A 22017-nucleotide genomic window follows, 5' to 3' on the forward strand; every position below is an offset into this window, starting at 1 on the left:
CAACCCACTGCCCAACCTAGTACCCTCAGGCAGGAAGAAAGAAACCAGTTTACAAAGACCTCTTTATTGCAGACATTTCAGGCACAGGTACATGGAAGAAGCTGTATTGCAGATTTTATACAAGGTGGTTTAAGAGGCAAGCACCTACCTCTCTCCCACCCCTCAAATACATAGCCTAGATACGAGTTCCACTGAAATCTCCTGATACTCTCCTCTCAAACAGCACACCATCCAGCTTGTGCCCAGTATAGCCAGGCAACATCTGGGCATCTGAGAAAGTCCTTGGCCTCCATTCAGTAAAGGGAAAGGGGGGGGGGGGCGGTACATGTCAGGCATAGCTGTGGTGCCCTCACCAATCCTAAAACCTCTAACAGGGCACCAGCCCAAGTCCTGGGTTTGGTTCTAGCCTGTGATTGCTACCTTGCCACCAGGTCTCAGGGCTAGATTTACCATGGGCGCCTTTGTCTCCAAAACTGAGGAGCATAAACTGCCCCAATAGGTAAGGGATTTGAAGACAGTGAGAAGCTGTGTGTGAGGAAGGGAATAGGCTTAAAGATGCCTTGCAGAAAGGTCTGAAAGGTGAGAAATCCTACAGCACAAATCCCTCACTCAGATTGCCCTCTTTCATGGCTCTAAGTCTATACTCCAACCAACCAGGCCTGTATCTATAGGCACTTGCCTTTGAGCAAGGTGGTACACGATCTGAACTGTACCACATTGCTCGAAGCAGGTAGTATAGGATTTGAACTGCCCTGTTCTTGGCTTGGGGACACCCTGTGATCCTAACCCTTCTGGGGATAAAATAGGCCCCTCTCCCTCAAACTTTTGCTCAGAGGGTCTGAACCTGATGGGCCATTTTTGCCAAGGCGTCTCCATGTTGTGGGATTCTGAGTCACCTGCCCCGTTACTAGAGCCCTGACCCTAACCAGTGCAGAGGTCACAGGAGGTATCAGAACTGACTGCAGAGGCTTCAGTGCAAGGGAAACTTCAGGCCAGGCGTGAGCTCTCCCTGTCTGCAGCTCACTGTCCCAAGACCAGGTGGGTTGTTGGGAAGGGCAACACTATGCCCTGGGCTTCTGACAGAAACTAGCTGGGGATGCTGCTTCAGCAGTTTTCTCCTTGCAGTAGGTATTGCTAAGTTGGGGTAGAGACGTGACAGTGAGACATGAGACAGCCAATGGGGCAGGGTAGTTATAGATGCCCAGCCAACTATTAAACTAATTAAAACAATTTGAACTGTTAAGAAAATTTTTGTGGTTTTATTGTATCATGAGGCATTGAAACATCTGAACAAATCAATATCTGGACGGTGAGGCAGCTGCTTTCTCCTTCACTTCTTTGGGTTACTAGAGCAACTTGTCAGTAGATTAAAAAAAAAAAAAAGAAAAGAAAAAAGACAACCTTTTGCATTACTTAAGTCTTTCCAAGGCATGCGCTGGTACAACACAAACTTCTCCTGTCAGATGTAACTAGTCTAGCGTCCAAACATCATGCACAACACCTAGGTAGCAGCAGCGCACTGCGCCCACTCCCACCTCGGTCCTGCTCATTTGTGTATGATATTTGGAGCATCTGGAGGAGTGTGAATAGTATCTGGAAGAGGAGGGAGGAGGAAACAGCATGAGTGCCTGGCTGGGAGGTGGTCAGCCGAAGTTGTGCAGGGCAAGCCTGAACATGTCATTGGTGCAAACCCAAGCATCGTTGATGTTCTTCAATAGGAACATCTGGTGGAACCCCATGATGGGGTCTTCATCGGCCTGTAAGGAGAGAAAAATAATTCAGCAAGGGGGCCATGTAGAGACATGGAATACTCACGAATGCGAATTGCTTCAATGTATGAAACACTGCACTGAGCACATAAAGGCTTATATATGGCAGCTCACACTGCTATTTGCACTTAAACTGCAGAACAATTCCCCAATTAGCTACAGCAAAAGAACAGAGAACATACTTGCCTCTAAGCCCATGACTCTGGGCACAAGTGACCAATCTGAAAGAGTTATACAGCGCTCACCTCCTAAATTTATATTATCTATAAACTAAACACTCTTAGTGCCCAGAGGTATAGGGGCAAGAGGGATAGAAGCAGGATGAGGCTGTGGTGCCAAGCCACTGGGCCTTCATACTACCCCTTCATTAACGGATTGCATCAGTTAATCCAATCAGGAGAAGCAACTGCTAATGATGACTGTGGCCAAATCCATGAGAAAAGGTTCAAAACAGTTCACACTGCTATGATCACAGCTCTTTAGGGGAAAAACACAAAGCACCGCCATCAGTGATCTGTTGAAAACAGAAAAGAGACCTCCAGCTAAACTGCAGACCAGGATGAGGTAGGAGCTCAGCTAATTACTAATCAGTGCTGTCTCTAACGTCACTGGTTTTTCTGGGAATTATCCGCAAGGAAGCAAATCAGTCTTTTGATGGCTGAGAGATGGACAGAAACAGAAGAACCTGAAACCATGTAGAAAAGGGCACTGCTTACGGAGCCCAGCCTGGGAAAGTGGACACTGGGCCCCCTGGGCCTCCTAAGGCAGTGGTTCTCAACCTTCCTAATGCCACGACCCTTTAATACAGTTCCTCATGTTGTGGTGGCCCCCAATTTCATTGTTACAAATTGAACATAATTAAAGCATAGTGATTAATCACAAAAACAATATGTAATTATATATGTGTTTTCCGACCCCTGTGAAAGGGCCGTTCGACCTCCAAAGAGGTCACGACCCACAGGTTGAGACCTGCTGTCCTAAGGGTCTGTTTTTATAAATATATTTTTAGTGACTTTTATATATTTTAAAAATATATATATTTTTTTTTAACAGAAAGGGAAAGGGATACATCCCCTACTGGGTTCATGCTCTAGACCAGAACAGAACCTGGGACCCTTCAGTCTGCAGGCTTACGCTCTATCCACTGAGCCAAACTGGTTAGGGCAACTTTTATTTTTTGAGAGAGAGACGGAAGGCACAGGGATAGATAAAAACATCAGTAAAAGAGATCAACTGCCTCCTGCATGCCCCCTACTGGGGATCAAGCCTGCAACCTGGGTATGTACCCTGACGTGGAATCAAACCCCGTGACCTCTTGGTGCACAGGATGTTGCTCAACTAACTGAGCCACACCAGCTGGGCCCAAGGACCTATTTGAGCAGAGAGTCTGGGCAGGGCATCTTGGACAGGCAGGAAAACCTGATGGGGAAGTCCAGACCAGAAGTCAGGTGAGTCCACCGCAGAGCCTTGGGAACCCCTCCCTCAACCCTTGTATAGACACTCTGGCTAGCTTAGGGAGAGGGACTGTTATTCTGAGCCGCATCATGACATAGTCCTAGGACACTGGGACCTTGTCAAGGTTGTTCTGCTTTGGGAAGGAAGAGAGGCTTTTTAGAAACCAAGAATCTGGCTTCAGTTTGCTAAAGCACAAGAGGTAGGAGATTCTGGGAGAGTTCTTGGGGTGGAGGTGCTGAGGGGCCACAGGAAGATTTTGAAGATGACAGTCTTAAGGAGAAGGGGAAAATGTAGAGATGCAGGAGTTCCCAAAACCTGCTTTGCTCAGCAGGTAGAGGAGCCAGCAGCCAGCTCTGGGAGTGGCAGCATGGACTCCAATAGGGGACTGCTACTTGGCACCCAGCTTGCTGGTCCAGGGTCTATTGCCTACAGAAGGCCCACCTACACCTTGGGGTAATATGAAGGCCCAGTGGATTGGCACCACAGCCTCATCCTGCTCCATACCTCTTGTCCCTTTTCCAAAAAGGCTCTAAATCAGTGCTGTCCGTGAGAACTTTCTGCAATAACAGAAATGTTCTATGTCTGTGTTGTCCACTAGGCAGCCATAGTGACTGTGTACTTGAAATATGGCTAGTGTAACTGAGGTACTACATCTTATTTAATGTAATTAATTAATTAATGTAATTTTAAAATGACCACATGTGGCCCTGGCTGGTGTAGCTCAGTTGGTTGGGCATCCTTCTTGTACCGAAAGGTTGATGGTTCAATTTCCTGTCAGGACATGTGCTTTGGTTGTGGGTTCAACACCCCCTACTGGGCGGGGGGAGATCAAAGTTTTGCTCTCACATAAATCTCTCTCTCTCCTCCCCCTTTCTCTCTTTCTAAAAATCAATAAAAAGTCTTTAAATTAAAAAAAAATTACCACACGTGGCTGGTTGCTGTTATATTGAACAGCACAACTCTAGACAGTCACTCTGTCTGGGTGTCCCTTGATAAGCAGATCACATCACAGGGAAGGCAGGAGCATGGGAATCTCCTCTGCCCGCCCACTTCTCCCTAGCAGCACTATTACCTTAAGCTGGCCCACAACCATGCTGAGGATGCAGCTATCTGGCGTGGGCTGGTGGTCCTGTGCCGTGATGCTATGCTGGATTTTCTGGAACGGAAGGCTCTGCAAGAGAAAGGGTGGGTAGTGAGCTGGGTCCAGCAGGGAAGGAGATGCCTGCAGCCAGCCCCACCCTGGCTCTTACTTACAGACAACTTCTCCACAATGGCAGCTTTCCCCTGGAATTGCTGTCCTTCCCACGTAAGGCATGATGCGTCAATCTGAAAACCAGAAAACCTGAGGTCAGGGTCTCAGAGCACCAAAAGTATCTCTGAGGTCCTGAAAAGACCCTAAAGGTAAATCTTTTGGGGGGGAATGAGTTCACGCCTCAGTTTCCCTGCCTGTAACGAAGGAAACTGAGGATAGCTTCTAAACTTTACACTACTACTAACTTTAATTATACCCCATCGTCCCAGAGCTCAGGCTCTAAAAACTAACAAAATATAAACTTATTAAACTAGTCCATTTTGAAGTTTTTATTCAAGTCATTTGACCTCTTATATACATCAACCCCAGGTTAGCCATTTTTGGCCAAGGCTCAGCCAAAAGCCATCCTACTGTGTGGTCAATCAGCACCAGTCCCAGAGAAATCATAAAAAATAATTTGAAAACATTTTATGTTTATCACCATCTATAGAGCTTAGGCTGAGTTCCACTGAGGCCCTTTCCATGGGAGCTCCCACGTGGTCAAGGAGAGATGGACACTGACAAGGCCTCCCAAGGCAACCCACTAGCTTTGCCTCTCCCTTCCAGATCTTCCCTGCCACTGCCTTCAGGGGCAGAACTCGAAATGCCTTTGCTATTTACCAGCTGTGACATTACGAAAGTTACTTATTTTTCCAAGTCTCAGTTTTCTGATACTCAAAGGGGACCATATGCTGAGGATTATATAAGATGATATACATAAAGTATACTTTTAGGACTTTGCTAACTCTCTTTTCTGAGTCAGGCATCCTCCAATTGAAGCTAAGAAGTAACGAGGCACCCTGACATGGTAGCTCAATTGGTTAGAGGTCATCCCAATACACCAACGTTGGGAATTTGATCTTTGATCAAAGTAAATACAAGAATAAACCAATGAACAACAATTAAAAAAACTAAAAAAAGGAGTCAATCAATGAGTACATAAATAAGTGGAACAACAAATCAATATTTATCTCTCTCCCTTCCTCCCGCTCTCTCTCAAATCAATAAATAAAGATTATTTAAATAAATAAAGAAGCAACAAGGTAAAGATCCCAAAGTCAAACTAGTTCAAGCTTTTTATTTAAATTCTTGACCAATGATGATGACAATCAAATAATACTTGTGCTGGATTTGGCCCTCCACTGGTAAGAGCCCTTTCTTTTCTCCAAAATTTCTAAATGAACCTTGACTCTTGAGGGAAAGACAGGAGTCTGCCACAGTCCAGTCAGGCTCTGAGGCTATGCTGGATGACTCCTATCACTCTTATCCTGGGCAGACCTGCTAGGCAAGACCTGATCAATCATAGTTCTTTGACCAAGTCTTGGGAAGGTCAAATACAAGTAGCTCTTGGTATATGTGATCTCCATTAAAATAGCAGCCAACAATGTCTGCGCAGAAGGCTTTCTCAAAGGACATACTAGTCTCTCTGGGTTAACCCATTTGTTTCCCACGAGCATTCAGGCACTTTTGGTCTCCAAAAGGAAGCCAGACCTGGGGCCTCCAGAACACAGCTTTGCACTGATGACGCTCGTGGCCGCTACTTCCAGAAGGAACCGTGAGCCCTAGCCTCTGTCTGCTGCCACCTGCTCTAGAACACTGGCACTTCCAGAACCATGGATGGCCAGCCTAGAACACCCTGCCCAGGGTACCAGAATCCTTACTTTGTGGAACATGACAGAAGGGAATGTGTAAACCAGGTAGCTGAACCAGACTTCAGGCCCATGTCCCATGGGGAGCTCAGAAGGGTGCAGCCAAATCCAATGAGGGCTTCCAGAACTTGTGACCTGGACAAAGTGGGCACACATACCTGAACTAATCCCCTGGGGTCACGTTTCTAGAGCTGAGACTTACGTAAATTGCGCCTAGTTGGGTTCTGTCGTTATCAAATAACTGGTAGTAATGTTGAATGAAGCTGGATCCAATCTGCTCCCAAATTGGCTTGTCTCCCATTCTGGAGCGTCACCCAGCCTCGTTGAAACCTGCAAGACCAGCAAGACAGGGAGGAAAGCGTTGGTACTGCTGGACCAGGATGTAGCCAGCTGCTGTCTCTTCACTGACCCCCAACCCTCCCTGGCCTCCTCGAGTAGGACATCCTTTGCTGAGGTTTGTTCACACAGGGAACATGGAGAGGCCCCAGGGAACTGGTAGGAGACCTCTCCCAGTACAGACCAGTGTTGGGAGCCCAGGGGTGGACCAGACTCAGCCTCTCCTTTGTGGAGCTCTGGTTGATGAGACAGAGAGGTGCCAGGGTTGTGGAGCACCCGGGATGGGTACTGAGGGTGGAGCCAGGACAAAGGAAGGTCAGAACAGGTACTTCAATGCCCAATAAGGGGACGGACCTTTAGGGAGGAGCTAAGCAGTCTCCCCATAGCTTTTCATTTAATCCTCTCAACAACCTGCAAGGCAAACGTTAGTGCTCTTCTTCCCACTTTGCAGGCCAGCAACTACAGATGCCTGTGTGAAAAGTGTCTTCTAGTACAGCCCTCAGGTTCCCTCCTTGTCCTGCTGGGACTCAGCCCTCAGTGCTGAACACTGCCCCAGTGCTTTACTGGCAGGTGGAGGAAGACCCAGTGAGATGGAAGGAAGATGCCTCTTCAAGGCCCCACTTGCTACAAAAATAGCAAAAGACTCGCCTTAGTCTTAAGGGGGCAATTTACATCTTTGAGGCCAGGTAATGCCTGGCCCTTTCTGGGGCATTTCTTCATTGATGGGGGTGACCCCTACCTACTTCAGAGATAGGGACGAGTTCAGGGGAGCACAAAGTAATAAATGAGGGATGTGGGGAGGGGACATGGAAGCTATGTGGGGGAAACATTTCATCTCTTCAAATCTCCCATCCCTCAGCACTCCCTCCGTTAGGAAGGGGCTGTCCCTCTCTAATTTCTGAGGGGAAGAGGAAGCACCCTCCCAGCTATAGACACCACACCTCCAGGGTATTAGATGAGAGAATCACTCTGGCTTTGTTAGGCCCCTCCTGGGTAAGGAGGTCCACATCTCACTGCAAGATCCCATGACAGCAGACCCATGTGTTGTTCCATAGTGGTCTGATTTTAGAGGAGCCAGCCCCTCTCTCCTGATAACACGACTCTACACCAAAGCAGTGAGAAGGTGGGTTCAACCCTGGCAGACAACCATTAATAGTGGTAGGAGGTGATGCAAGTCACTACCTTTCTTAGGGCCTTAGCCTCTTCCTCCTCCTCCTCCAATAAAATGAAGGTGGAACCCAGTGGTTGTGAAGCCTCATTAAAGGAACCTGGTCAAGCCTTCAGCTCAGTGTGGTAAGTGCTAATTCACTCTAGTCCCTGTGACCTCACCTAAGGCCAAAGGAGCCAGTGAGGAGGGACAGTGTAGAGAGACAGTCGTTTATCCTCAATCCAGCCAATCTTCTAGCCTGTGACCAACACTCCAGCCAATGAGGAGCCAGGAAGCTGAGCCAGCTTTATTTTAGGTCCCCTAGGAGGTGGTGGCACTAAAAATAGCAGCTCAGTGGTGGGATGACTAAGAAATGTCCAGGAAAGTCTAAAATAAGCAGAGGAGAGAACTTGTACCGAGCCACGCCTGTTACACAGGAACACAAGGTATGTCCCAGTTCACACTCTGCCAAGAAACAAATCAACAAGTAGGAAAAGCTTGGGCCAAGAGCTAGTCTCAGCTGTGTTGTCTTGGTCACATTTCCAAGGGGTACTTACACACAAACTGGGGATTACTTGAGGCAAGGCATAGCCCCTCATATCTCTGCCCCCTCTATCCTAGTATTCACTGTGCTTAGCTCACTCACTGCAGCCCAACCCCACCCACATCTTACCCGCAAGATGACTTGCCCAGCCCCTGAGAGCTCTGGGGCAGCGGGATAGCTGAAGGAATGGATGAGGGCCATCTCTCCTGCCCTTAGCAAGGCTGGTCAGCCCTAAGGGAAGGTCTCGGAGAAAGAATATGCTAATCAGAATAAACAGCATAAGCAAATGTCTGGGGAAAGGAAAAGAGATAAGGGCAGGAAACTGGGAAGGCAGAGATGGAAGGTGAGAAGAAGGTTAGAAGATGATCCAAAGACAAAAAAAGTGCTGACATTGTGGGTCAGTGAGGCAGAGGAAGTGTGTCAGTGTTTTTTCCCTTCTCAATATTGTTCTTAGTGATGTGATAATTTGCTATACAAAAACTACTTGGCAGAAGTAGTGGTGGAGTGAAGAGGGTGGAGTAAAGGGACAGAAGAGTCATTCGGTCTGGTGGGGCAAGGCAAGAAAGAGGGAACTCTCCTGACGAACAAGACAGCTCAGGGTTTTCCAGAAAGTGTTAGAAGAAACCTTCAAAACTATGTGGATTGAGGTCTTTGCTTTAAAAATGGCAAGCAGGGCCCAGTGGTCAGAGTGGGACCACCCAGTTTGCACCTCCCCAGACCCTTAAAGGACACACTCAGGGAGCAGACTCAGTGAGCACCAAAGCCCCACTGAAGCAAGTCTTCCCCCAGAGGGGTGTCTCCAGCACAGAAGTTCTCCCACTGCAGACACAGCTGATTCTCACAGCCAATTGGCCTGGAGGTTAATTACTCCCAGTGATACCTACAACAATCAAGGCTTAACTACAGCAAGACTGAGCACAAAGCCCACAAAGGGGTGCACCAAGAGTGTCTTCCTCAGGTAATTGGGGAGGCTGAACCACTGGGCCCTAGAGGACACTTAGGACAGAAAACCACTTTATCAACACAGGGAAGCATAAAAAAATGCGGAGACAAAGAAACAGGACACAAATGACAAAAATGGAGGAAAGCAAACTACTGGATATAGAGTTCAAAACCACACTATTAAGGTTTTTCAAGAACTTTCTAGAAGCCGCCGATAAATTTAGTAAGGCCCTTGAAAAGACTGGTGAGACCGCCGATAAGTGTAGTGAGATCCTCAAGAAATCTAGTCAGACCCTCGAGGTTATGATAAAGGACCAACTGGAAATTAAGCATACACTGACTAAAATAAAGGATATTATACAGACTCCCAACAGCATACTAGAGGATCGCAAGAATCAAATCAAAGATTTGAAATACGAAGAAGCAAAAAACACCCAACCGGAAAAGCAAAATGAAAAAAGAATCCAAAAATACGAAGATAATGTAAGGAGCCTCTGGGAGAGCTTCAAGCGTACCAACATCCGAATTATAGGGGTGCCAGAAGAAGAGAGAGAGCAAGATATTGAAAACCTATTTGAAGAAATAATGACAGAAAACTTCCCCTACCTGGTGAAAGAAATAGACTTACAAGTCCAGGAAGCGCAGAGAACCCCAAACAAAAGGAATCCAAAGAGGACCACACCAAGACACATCATAATTAAAATGCCAAGAGCAAAAGACAAAGAGAGAATCTTAAAAGCAGCAAGAGAAAGAAACTCAGTTATCTACAAGGGAGTACCCATACGACTGTCAGCTGATTTCTCAACAGAAACTTTGCAGGCCAGAAGGGAGTGGCAAGAAATATTCAAAGTGATGAATACCAAGAACCTACAACCAAGATTACTTTATCCAGCAAAGCTATCATTCAGAATTGAAGGTCAGATAAAGAGCTTCACAGATAAGGAAAAGCTAAAGGAGTTCATCACCACCAAACCAGTATTATATGAAATGCTGAAAGGTATCCTTTAAGAAGAGGAAGAAGAAGAAAAAGGTAAAGATACAAATTATGAACAACAAATATGCATCTATCAACAAGTGAATCTAAAAATCAAGTGAATAAATAATCTGATGAACAGAATGAACTGGTGATTATAATAGAATCAGGGGCATAGAAAGGGAATGGACTGACTATTCTTGTGGGGGAAAGGGGTGTGGGGGATGCGGGTAGAGACTGGACAAAAATCGTGCATCTATGGATGAGGACAGTGGGTGGGGAGTGAGGGCAGAGGGTGGGGTGGGAACTGGGTGGAGGGGAGTTATGGGGGAAAAAAGAGGAACAAATGTAATAATCTGAACAATAAAGACTTAATTTTAAAAAAAAAAAATGGCAAGCAGGGCCCTAGCTGGTTTGGATCAGTGGATAGAGTGTTGGCCTGCAGACTGAAGGGTCCTGGGTTCCATTCCAGTCAAGGGCGTAGGCTCAGGTTGCAGGCTCAGTCCCCGGTGCAGGGGTGTGCAGGAGGCAGCTGATCAATGGTTCTCTCTCATCATTAATGTTTCTATATATATCTCTCTTCCTCTCTGAAATCAATAAAAATATATGTTTTTAAAAAATGGCAAGCAGGGCTCCTGATGCCAATACCAACGTCATGGTCAACGTCTTGACCATGACTTATTTATTCCCATGTAATGGCCACAATAGCCATGTGGTCAGAGTTCACTGTCAATTGGCTTAACAGGTCGGAAAACAGGTTCATTGATGTGTGGAGTCCTGTTCCAAGTTCATCCAGTACAACTGTGTTGACACTGGGTCCTCTGGTCAAGGCTAATGCTTTTATAAAAAATACATATTTTTATTGATTTCAGAGAGAAAGGTGGGGGAGAGAGATAGAAACATTAATGATGAGAGAGAATCATTGATCAGCTGCCCCTTGCACACCCACAAGCTTGGCATATTCCCCGACTAGGAATGGAACCAGTGACCTCTCGATTCCTGGGTCTAAGCTCAACCACTGAGCCACACCCAGTTGGGCAAGGTCAGTCCCTTTCTTTCTGCTCCTTTGTATTGTGAGCTCTAAACAACAAAGCTGGCCATGTCCCTCCCCTATAGCACCACCCTAGCCTTTGAATTAAAGGCTAAACCCCCAAGCAACACAGGTGGCCAGCCACACCTGTCTTTGCCTCTCCAGCCATTCTTTCCTACCTCAATCCCGCTCCACATACAAATACACCAGAACTCACCAAGTGCCTGCCCATCATGTTGTCTTCCTCCCCTCATCTGCCTGGTCAGTCTCTGCTCTTTCTTAAAGTCATTGTTCAGATCTCCACATATTTAGGGACAGACTCCTTCCCAGACTCCAATGTTGAGCTCCAACTCCATGGGCAAACCCATGGCAACACACCGAGCACAGCTCAGGGTTTTCCAGAAAGTGTGAGAAGAAACCTTCAAAGCTATGTGGAGCCCAGCCAGTGTGGCTCAGTGGTTGAGTGTCGACCAATGAACCAGCAGGTCATGGGTTCGATTCCCAGTCAGGGCACATGACCAAGTTTCAGCCTCAATCCCCAATGTGGGACTTGTAGAAAGCAGCCAATCAATGATTCTCTTTCATCATTGATGTTTCTGTCTCCCTCTCCCTCTCACTTCCTCTCTAAAATCAATAAAAATATATTATAGCCCTAGCCAGTTTGGCTCAGTGGATAGAGCATCCACCTACGGACTGAAGGATCCCAGGTTCGATTCCGGCTAAGGGCACATGCCTGGGTTGTGGGCTTGATCCCCAGTAGGGGGTGTACAGGAGGCAGCCAATCAATGATTCTCTCTCATCACTGATGTTTCTATCTCTCTCTTCCTCTCCCTTACTCTCTGAAATCAATAAATATATTTTTAAAAAATGTTTATATCTATCTCTCTCTCTCTATATATATAGATATAGATATATAGATATTATTTAAAAAAACACAATTATGTGGATTGAGGCCTTTGATTTAAAAATGCCAAGCAGCCGAAACCGGTTTGGCTCAGTGGATAGAGCGTCGGCCTGCGGACTGGAGGGTCCCAGGTTCGATTCCGGTCAAGGGCATGTACCTGGGTTGCGGGCATATCCCCAGTGGGAGATGTGCAGGAGGCGGCTGATCGATGTTTCTCTCTCATCGATGTTTCTAACTCTCTGTCTCTCTCCCTTCCTCTCTGTAAAAAATCAGTAAAATATATTTAAAAAAAAAAAAATGCCAAGCAGGGCTCCTGACCGAAACACTTCTCCACCTAAATACTGGGCTGTGGGGGTTCCAGAAAGGTTCTTACTGCACCCCCAACCTCGCTATACAGAGCATGGCCCAGCAAATTATAAGACTTATAGTTGCTGATTCTAAACCTCCCACAAAGTTTTCAACTCACGGCCAGGAGACAGCATTCCTAAACCCTGAAAAAGAAGCAGGTCGCAGAGCTTCCCTCCCATCTCCATGAAACACAGGGGAGGGGTCTGGGCCAGACAGGGAGGATGTTCGCCAGGATGGTCAGTAAGCCCTAAACCTTGTTTCTAATACAGTTATTGAAGAAAGAACAGCCTGGAAAGAAACAAAATGCCAAGGACTAGAGGCAGCCTCACATCAGACAGGGACTGACCTTCATAACAGCTTCTCCTACAGCTCTTTCAAGAGGGCCGCTGACCACGCCAATAGTCCGCAGGCTGACCGAGGCCAGGCTCCTCAAGGAGCAGAAATGACCTCAATGACCTCTTGCCCACTGAGCATCAGCCTTCACTGACTGTTAGGTCTCTGTGGGTGCAAAGGCCCTCTAAGAATGTCTCAAAAACTGTGACCTCTCCCAATAAATCTGCACAGCGGCAGGATGCCGCAGCCTTCGGAATAATTTCAGGCTGTTTACACTCCCTGAGGTTCAATCATAGACCCCAAGCTAAAACCACTGGCTCAGGGGATCCCTTTAGGCAACAGAAAAACTTCATTTTTATCCTCAAATTCTGAGTCAGTATTTCCAAGGACAAAACTTGAAACAGCAGTGCCCAACTGGTAACATCTCATTTTCGCTAATGGGTATTGGGTATAGAAATGTGCTTAGGGCTTTACATGCACTTATCCCTAACACCCGGAGTCAACACCCATGTTAGAGATGAGCAAAATGAGGCTCAATGAGATTAGCTAACTGTAACTTGCTCAAGATCACTAACCTCACAGATGGTAGAACTGGATGGACTCGAGAGGCAGGACTCCCAGCAACAACTGCTCTGAAGATAAAAATGAATAGCACATAGGGCTGAAGCCCCCCTCTCTGACCTTGGCTTTCTCAGACAGGTTGTGGGCCTAAAGCAGGACTTCTGCCTCCAAAAAAAAGCGCCAGGAAGATTTCCACACTAAACAGGTGAAAACAGGTGTTTTCATAGATGATCTGTTTTCCCAAATCTTCAAAATCACAACCCTGTTCTACCCTCTCAGCAAAGCAGAGAGATCATGCCAAGCTGAACATGGGGCAGGGACTGGGGCAGGAATGATGGGGAAGAGGACGTCACTACTAGTAACTCCAGGCTGATACACAGAAAGATGCTCACATGTTTGAGGGCCCACTACTGAGGCCTGCAAAGAATGGCAGCAGATGTGCTGAGCTCACAGTGAGGCCCACGACTCACACCTACTTCCTGCCAAGCCCTAAACAGACCTGAAGCACACAGGCTGGGAAGGACTCCAACAGGTGGGAGTCAACCTTGGTTTAAACATGTAGGACCCGGAGCATAGCCGTGAATTACAGGGGGAGAGGGGAAATGCAGTGTACTGCACCAGAGAGGAAGACGCTGCAGGGTGCCTATTCTTCAGTTCGGGAATAAGCTGCCCCTGATTTCATGGTGAGGGGTGCCGTGTATCCTGTCCTCTGGCCCTCCACTGACAAAGTCTGAACCACTTATCCTGCGATGGGTGACCTGCCCTCCTGTCCAACCTTGTCTCCTGCCACTGACACCTCCCCTCCCCCGCACCCTTCATTTACAGCCTCTTGGTATTCTCTTATTTCTGGAACATACTAAGCCTGTTCTCACCCTACGGGTTTGCAACTGTTGATCTTTCTACCTGGATCACTCTTCTCTTCCCTAAATCTTTGTGTGCCTGGCTCCTTGTCACCTATGTGTCAGCTCAAATGTCACTTCTTCATAGACACCTACCCTGACCACGCAGCCAAAAATAGCTGCCCTGGTACTCATTTCACCATCCTGTGTTATTTCCTTAGAACTTGTCACTGCATGAGATTGTCACACTTATATACAGAGCGGGGCAAAAGTAGATCTCCATTTGTATGGGAAATAATACAAGAATAAACTTTCACATACTCACAACGTAAACCTATTTTTGCCTCACCCTGTATTTGCTTATGTTCTGTGTCCCTGAACAGGGCATCTCTATTCCCATGGTGCCTGGCTTGGCCCTCAAAAAACTATTTAAGCCTGTGAATGTATAGGAGGCGGGGCTGAGGCCAGCCCTTCTCTGGAGGAGTAGTTCTGGGCAAACCCTGCTCAATTTAAGTGGCCAAGTAACCCACTTCCCCTCCACCTACATTTTCTGTCCTAGTTGTCAGGCATGTGGCAAGTGGGACTTGGCCCCAACCCTTTGAGGCATGTGGCACTCCCAAGTTCCTGGTCAGTCACCTGAAGGACAGCTGTGGCTAAACAGCAGGCACCCAACCCCATGCTCAAAGGCCTGGCCTCTAGCCTGCTCCTCCTCCTCCTCCTCCTCTCCCTCATTGTGTTGCCTCATCAATAATTGTGGGATGCTAGGGGTAATCAACTGAGGATATAAAACAGGGCTCTGCTGTAAAGAGTTACTGTCAGGTCCCAGGTGAACACTAGGTCAAGCTAAGAAGCCTTGACCTAGGACTGCCAACTGCCTTGTCACCACTCTCCTGCCTGAAGTCTAGAAATTAGCCAAGGTCTGATGCCCTAATGGCTGGCCAGGACAAAACCCATTTTAGAACAGACCCCCTTCCCCCCTGAGATCTAGGTGTCCCCAGCACCCAGATGGCCTTTTCCTCTTCTGCCTAGAGGGAGGGCTCCTTTGGGTTGCCCTGATTAACCCAGAAGCTGAATCTGAGACCTGCATTCTGGTTTCTGCTCTGCACTTACTCAGTCCCTGAGTAGCTTCCCATTTCCCAGGAGGCTCAGAGATCTCTGGGACCCCTGACCCAGCCAGCTCCCATCTATGAACTTGCTGGTTAGGTACACATGAACTTGGATCCCCCAGTGTGGATTAAAGCACCTAAGTGACCACCCCCATCGTCTGCCACCACCCTAGGACTGAGATAAGCAGGGTAATAAAGGGATGGACGTAGAGTCCCCAGGATGGTGGACGGGATGCCTCCTGTTAGCCAAACCATTGTGTGTTTCATTGTTGAGCCTCACAAGCCCACAGAGCTGGTATGGTTATCATCGCTCTGCAGATGAGGAAACCAAGAGGTTAAGAACAAATTCAAGGCTGCACAAGGCCACTGGCATAGCCAGCATTAAAATGTCCACAAAATTGCCCTAACTGGTTTGGCTCAATGAATAGAGCATCAGCCTTCGGACTGAAGGGTCCCAGGTTCAATTCCAGTCAAGGGCATGTACCTTGGTTGCGGCCACATCCCCAGTAAAGGGTATGCAGGAGGTGGCTGTTCGATGTTTCTCTCTCATCGATGTTTCTAACTCTCTATCCCTCTCCCTTCCTCTCTGTAAAAAAATCAATAAAATATATTTAAAAAATAAATAAAAATAAAATGTCCACAAAATTGGCCTAGGCTGGAACAGCTGAAAGCCAACGTTAAATAACAAAAAGCATATAGGTCCTCTGAAATCGGCAAGCTCCACGCCCCTCAGGACAGAAAGCCGCTGAGTGGTCAAAGCAGGTTTACATCATAGGAACAAGTGAGAACGTCCATTCTCCTGGGCCTGAAACTACCTCTGCAAGTGGAACCAATGTCTCTATACACAGACATGCTTCCAGGGCAGCAGTTTCTGCCCTGGTGAGATCCAGTAGCTCCGATGGCCTATCTGAATCATTAAGGAACAAGCATTCCAGAATTCCCCCCGTTTACTGAGGCAAACAGCCCTCAATTCCCACGTACTTTGGAAACATGCCTCTCCTGAAGGGGGTTCTCCTTCTACAAGTAGGCCCTTCTCAGGGAATTGGCACCAAGCAGATACACAAGCATCCTCATATGGCCCACTAGAAAATATTAACTTAAGGAGGGAAAAAAGCCCATAAAGAGGCTCAGCTCAACCCCAGTCATAGAAATCGTGCCCAACTTGTTGGATCCACTCCTCTCTTTCCAAAAGAACTATTCCCTTTCATCCTGGGAGGATGCCTCTGTGTCTCACTCAGGGGAGAGGTCCTGATAGGTACCATTCCAGGAACATTGGGCATTTTAATAAAAGTGACCTTAAGAGGGTCTCAGTGAAAGGAGCAGGATCCACAAACCCAGACTCCAGGCAGGGAGTAACAGGAAGGCCACAGAGCACAAAAAGCTGGTCAAACTCCCAGGCACTGGTAGACTACCAGCAGAATTCTGAGGGATGAAGAGCAGGTTGTAGAAGACAGCAGGTAGATTCAACAGCCACAGCCTAAGGGACCCCAGACCTTCCTGGGCCCACCATTTGGAGGTATACCTTGCTCTGTGTACTGAAAGATTGGACTAACTAACAACCTTTCCTCTTTAGTGCTCTAATCATTCAGAAGCCCCCTCTTCCGTGCAGGGCCAAGAGCCCCTGTAGGTCCCTTCAATTTAGTCCTCAGCACAAAACAGCAACATTATACCCTTTCACCAGGGCTGGACAGGATTCATTTTTCTACCTCCAGCCTCAGCCCAGAGCCTGATACACAGAAAGAGCCCAAAGAATGGTTGCTGCGCCAAAGCCAGTTTGGCTCAGTGGATAGAGCGTCGGCCTGTGGACTCAGGGGTCCCGGGTTCGGGTTCGGTTTCGGTCAAGGGCATGTGCCTTGGTTGCGGGCACGTCCCTGGTGGGGGGTGTGCAGGGGGCAGCTGATCAATGTTTCTGGCTCTCTGTCCCTCTCCCTTCCTCTCTGTGAAAAATCAATAAAATATATTTTTGTAAAAAAATGGTTGCTGAATAAAACTGATCATTGATGAGAAAGGAGAAAAAAAAATAATTTCAAGGAAGATACTAATGCCTCAGTGAGGAAATCCTAGAATTTTTTTTATATAAGGTGCCTTCCAGTTCTAAGATTTGAGAATTCTCTATCTCTTAAATCATTCACACCATCCCAACCCACCAACTATAAAGACTACAGGATAAAGTGAGACATGGCTCAGAGTGGAGAGGAAGGCTCCACGCCACCTAGGAACCTAGTTTTGAGCTGATTCAGAACCCAGTCATCCTCACACCATGCTCCCATGCTTATGTAGACATATCCCAAATGCACTGTGCCAGGCCTCTTCCCAAATCAGACAAAAGAGGCAGCTCAGTGGGAGTCGCCCAGTGGTTGAGCATGGGTTTGATTCAGTCAGGGCACATGCCCAGGTTGCGGCTTGATCCCCAGTAGGTGGTGTGCAGGAGGCAACCAATTGATGATTCTCATCATTGTTGTTTCTATCTCCCTCTCCCTTCCACTCTCTGAAATAAGAAGAAAAAAAAAAAGAATAGAAGATGCAGAATGATTCTGGAGAACCTCAGGGTTCTTCTCTTATCTCTGAGACCCAGATGGCTTGCCAAGTTCCAGAAAGGTCAAGGGCTTCTGGGGGATCAAGATGCCTAGCAATAGTGTGCTGACCCCAGACACATAAGTTATAGGGAACTTCTAGAACAGCGGTTCTCAACCTGTGGGTCGAGACCCCTTTGGGGGTCGAACGACCCTTTCACAGGGGTTGCCTAAGACCATCCTGCATATCAGATATTTACATTACGATTCATAACAGTAGCAAAATTACAGTTATGAAATAGCAACGAAAACAATTTTATGGTTAGCGGTCATAACACGAGGAACTGTATTTAAAGGGCCAGAAGGTTGAGAACCACTGTTCTAGGACTAGAGAGGGAGGGACCTGAATTCCTATTTCTATGCAACTCTGGAGAACAGTATCTTTTTAACCCTGTAGAAAACTCTTGTGATCAAGCCACCCAGGCCTTCAAAATGTGCAAAACTAACCCATAGCCTCAAACCCAGCTCACCTGAAACTTGTGTCCTAGAAAGAACTAATCCAGACAATGTAGAGCAAGCATGTTAAACTCGCGGCTGGCGGGCTTTGACATGCTTGATGTAGAGAGAGTCATGAAATAACTGCTTTTAGCACTAAGGGATTCCACCACATTGATCCTATGTGTGTCCTGTGGGTAGTCCCTCCGTTGCCCACATCCACTGGCAAAGCAGGCCTCTCCTGAGCCTGCTGAATAAACCTGACTTCCCTGTGCTCATGTGCTAGGAGGTCGACTGGGAAGATTGAGTTCAGAGATCAGTCTAACCCTTGCCTGTCCTCCCTAACCAGGGAGAATGACTAGATAGAGCTATTCAACTGCAGGAAACTTCCAAGGCTAAAGCCCTATGATCAGAAAAAAATCACTTGGAAGCCGAAACCGGTTTGGCTCAGTGGATAGAGCGTGGGCCTGCGGACTGAAGGGTCCCAGGTTCGGTTCCGGTCAGGGGCATGTACCTGGGTTGTGGGCACATCCCCGGTGGTAGATGTGCAGGAGGCAGCTGGTCGACGTTTCTCTCTCATCGATGTTTCTGACTCTCTATCTCTCTCCCTTCTTCTCTGTAAAGAATCAATAGAATATATTTTAAAAAAAAAAATCACTTGGAAGGGGGGAAGTCCGGAGGTGGAGACTTTCTGTCTGCTCCTTGGGCCTAACTCAACTCTTCTAAGAGAACCGTGACCCAGAAGCCACACTTCCGGTCAGAGGAATGAAGGCTAGACAAGTGTGCCTTCCCAAAGTCCCATAGTCTTCTCTGGACAGGTCCCTTATATAACCACTCAGTCAGAAGTACCTTTACAAAGCCTCTCAGAGGGCTACTCAATGGCTAGATGCTCCGCTTCTCCCAGAACTCAAGGGGTCACCGGAGCCATCAAGGGCGATTTCCTAAAGCCCAACCAATTTACTGCCTGCTCACAAATCAATCCAGCAGTTGGGAAGTGAGAACGCAAGTGAGGGAAATCTGACTTCCTGCAGCTTTCAGCTCTAGGTCCGCTACCCAAGCTTCAGAAGGCCTCACAGAGTCTGTATCCGAGCCCCGCAACCCAAATGTGATTCACCCCCAACGTTGCTTCCAGTCCAGTGTCTTGTTTGGCACTGGGTTCATGGACCTCAGGCCTGGATTCTACTTCCCCCTTCTTTGAATTCCACCTTATCACCGCCATTCTTAGGGAATCACCCTCCTCTGTGGGAGGAGATCTAATAACGTGCTGGAGGCTCAGACATCCAACCTCACCTCCTGGGCTTCCTTCCTCCACTAACACGGCTGGCCAACCCATCACAGCTGGAACCTGGTCACTGAGAGAGAGAAGGGCGGGGGCTGAGCCATCCGGCCTGGACCTGCCGCATCCCACCAGGCCAGAGCTACCAAGGCTGGTCGGGGGTGAAGTCCCGCGTGCAACCCGCTCCAACTCCAGGTTACTTGACTCTCCCCTCCACGCGAGAGAACTTACGGATGAGTTCCAGAGTTGGGAGGGGGGTTAGGCTTCGTGCACCCCCAGCGGGCTTGTAGACAAGCATCCCACATCCCAGCCAGGCTACGGTCGGGAACAGAGTACGAGTCCCAAGCCCGGGCTGCAGCAGACGGGCGCCCTTACCCCAAAGCTGACTCCGGAGTGGGCTGGAGAACGAACGCTTGCCCATCCCCGGATCCTTCGCAGGTGGGTAGCAGGACGTGGGGCTGGGGTCGACCCACTGACCAGCCTGCAGAACTTGCGGGACTCGGGCAGGCCGGGTTAGGCCGGACGGGGCGGGGCCCGGAGAGCCCCATCTGAATGGTCTGGACAAGAGAAAAAGACCCCATCCTAGCGCAGTCCGTTGCTCCCGCCATGTGCACGGCACCGCCTGGATAGAAGCCTGCCTGTCTCTGGGTTTCCCCCAGCCACCTCCTCAGAGGACCGGCGGGAGGCGGAGTCGCGCGCGACACATGGCCCCGGCCCCGCGCGGCTTCGGGCCGCCAGGAGGGAGGAGGGGAGGGGCCGCCCGGGGACTCGCAGCGGAGGCTCCAGGCGACCCGGAGAGCGGCTCTTGCGACCCAGCCCCCGCCCCGGCACGCTAACCCCGACACTCACCCGAGGGGCTGGCACGATGGCGGCAGCGGCGGCGGCAACCCAGCGCGGTCGGCGACCGACTGTCCCTTCCCCCCTACCTTCCCTCGCCACCCCCGCTGCACTCTGGGAAACGCAGTCCTCCCCGCGCTCCTTTCGGGCATAGGTACTCCCAGAGAAAACTACAGTTCCCGGCGTGCTATGCGCCGAGGCCCAGACACGGACCGCAGCGCGGGAGGTGAGGCTAAGCCAGCGAGGGCGGCTGCCGGGGCAAGCCCCTGAGAATTGTGGTCTAGCGGAAGCCTCTGGAACACCCGAAGTTGGCGCCAGGCAAGGGTCAGGGCTTGTTGTCACCAGGTCCCAGCTGGTCCGACCCCACCCAGGCTGCGCCGCTGTCTAGGGTTGGCCCCGCCTCCGTGGGATCCCAGCCTGGCCCAGCCGTCCCTCCCTGGGCCCCGCGCTGTTTCCGCTCGGGAAGCCCCCTCCTCTTTGGTGCTCGGAGAGGTGCTCAAGACCAGCCCCAGGCAAAACCCGTAACTTCTGCGGGCCGACATTCGTGCGCCCTGCCCACCGCTATTCGGCCCGAGGCTGCTTTCGAGCAGGCAAGACTTTCTCCTCGGGCTGTAGACTCAAATGTTCCTCAAGTGGGGCTCAGCGGCAGACAAGATTTCTCTTAGACTTGTACAACTAAAGTCTCCAAAAACATTTTTTTTATACAGGCAGACAACTAAGTGTTTCATTTTTATTAATGAAAAAAGAGAAGTCACTGGCTCACCCCAAATTTCCCCGTGACTTAAATGACCAGGTTGCCCTTTCCTTTCAACGCCTATTTTAGTTGTTTCCGGGGCAACGCAAACATTGAAGGCCTGCCTCTGGGTCAGGCGGGTTGGCGGAAATGCCCTACAGCGAACCAGGGCGGGAGGGGAGGAGGCATAGGTAAGGGAATAGCTACAAGGCTTCTGCTGGCAGCTCCATGCCTTCCCTCCAGGCCAGAGATCTCGCAGTACTCCTGTTCTTCCAGAAGAGTTTTGAACCTTCACCGACCAACCCCACCCCACCCTCCTAGTGATGGCTGGTAAGACTAGGCCAAGCTTATTAAATTCCAGGTGTGTACTACCTTGCCTCATGCTTCTTATTACTCAGCCAGTGAGAACTCTACATTGTCCTGCTTGTGGTGCATCTGGGACCTCCCTTGCTCTGAGCTGTCCTCCCAAGAAGCAAAAATACTGGGTGGATTGTGTACACATAACCTCCAGAGACCAAAGTCCTGGCCCTCACACTTTCCTGGGAGTGCTGCTGAGAGGTTCACATGAGCCAAAGCAGAAACAGTGTTCAGTCCCTTCAACCAAATGGTGCTAGAGGATCCACCACAGAGCATGGTCGGAGCCTGGGAAACCCCTCACTCCTAGTGAAAGAGGGGGGCATATGAGAGACTGACCAATAGCTGAAGGCAAAGGGTTTCAGTTCCAGCTGGCCTCGAAGGGCACTGCTGTGCTTCCACTACCTTGTTACTAGCCAAAAACCTAGAAAGGCAGAGATCCGGTCTCTTCCCCAACCAGGCACGCACACAACCTATGCCCCACTCTGCCTCCCCACCAAAAACTTGTTTCTCAAGTCAGTGCCAAAGAGAAGAGCAGAGACTGAGGAACATTTTAGAGTCTTTTCAGTTCGCAGCCAAAGG

At 48.8% G+C, this 22017-nt stretch overlaps 1 protein-coding gene across 1 annotated transcript; it reads right to left on the bottom strand.

The window, feature by feature from the left end:
* Positions 1-48: 48 nt before the first annotated feature.
* Positions 49-20503, bottom strand: NUTF2 (nuclear transport factor 2). The gene is made up of 5 exons (XM_059667720.1): positions 20361-20503; positions 6367-6494; positions 4479-4550; positions 4297-4395; positions 49-1757 (listed from the first exon to the last, which is right to left on the bottom strand). The coding sequence occupies exons 2-5, from the start codon at positions 6463-6465 to the stop codon at positions 1644-1646; spliced, it is 384 nt and encodes a 127-aa protein (XP_059523703.1). The 5' UTR covers positions 6466-6494; positions 20361-20503; the 3' UTR covers positions 49-1643.
* Positions 20504-22017: the final 1514 nt, after the last annotated feature.

Source organism: Myotis daubentonii, chromosome 15 (assembly GCF_963259705.1).
Source record: "Myotis daubentonii chromosome 15, mMyoDau2.1, whole genome shotgun sequence".
In the NCBI taxonomy this organism is placed as follows: Eukaryota; Metazoa; Chordata; class Mammalia; order Chiroptera; family Vespertilionidae; genus Myotis; species Myotis daubentonii.

Bases quoted from the DNA above. Each gene is read 5' to 3' on its own strand.
- NUTF2 (XM_059667720.1), bottom strand. From the start codon at position 6,465: ATGGGAGACAAGCCAATTTGGGAGCAGATTGGATCCAGCTTCATTCAA. The intron at 4,551-6,366 runs GTAAGTCTCAGC...TCTGGTTTTCAG, and splicing joins CCCAACTAGGCGCAATTTAC to ATTGACGCATCATGCCTTAC. The intron at 1,758-4,296 runs GTAATAGTGCTG...CTCTCCTTACAG, and splicing joins TGGTTGTGGGCCAGCTTAAG to GCCGATGAAGACCCCATCAT.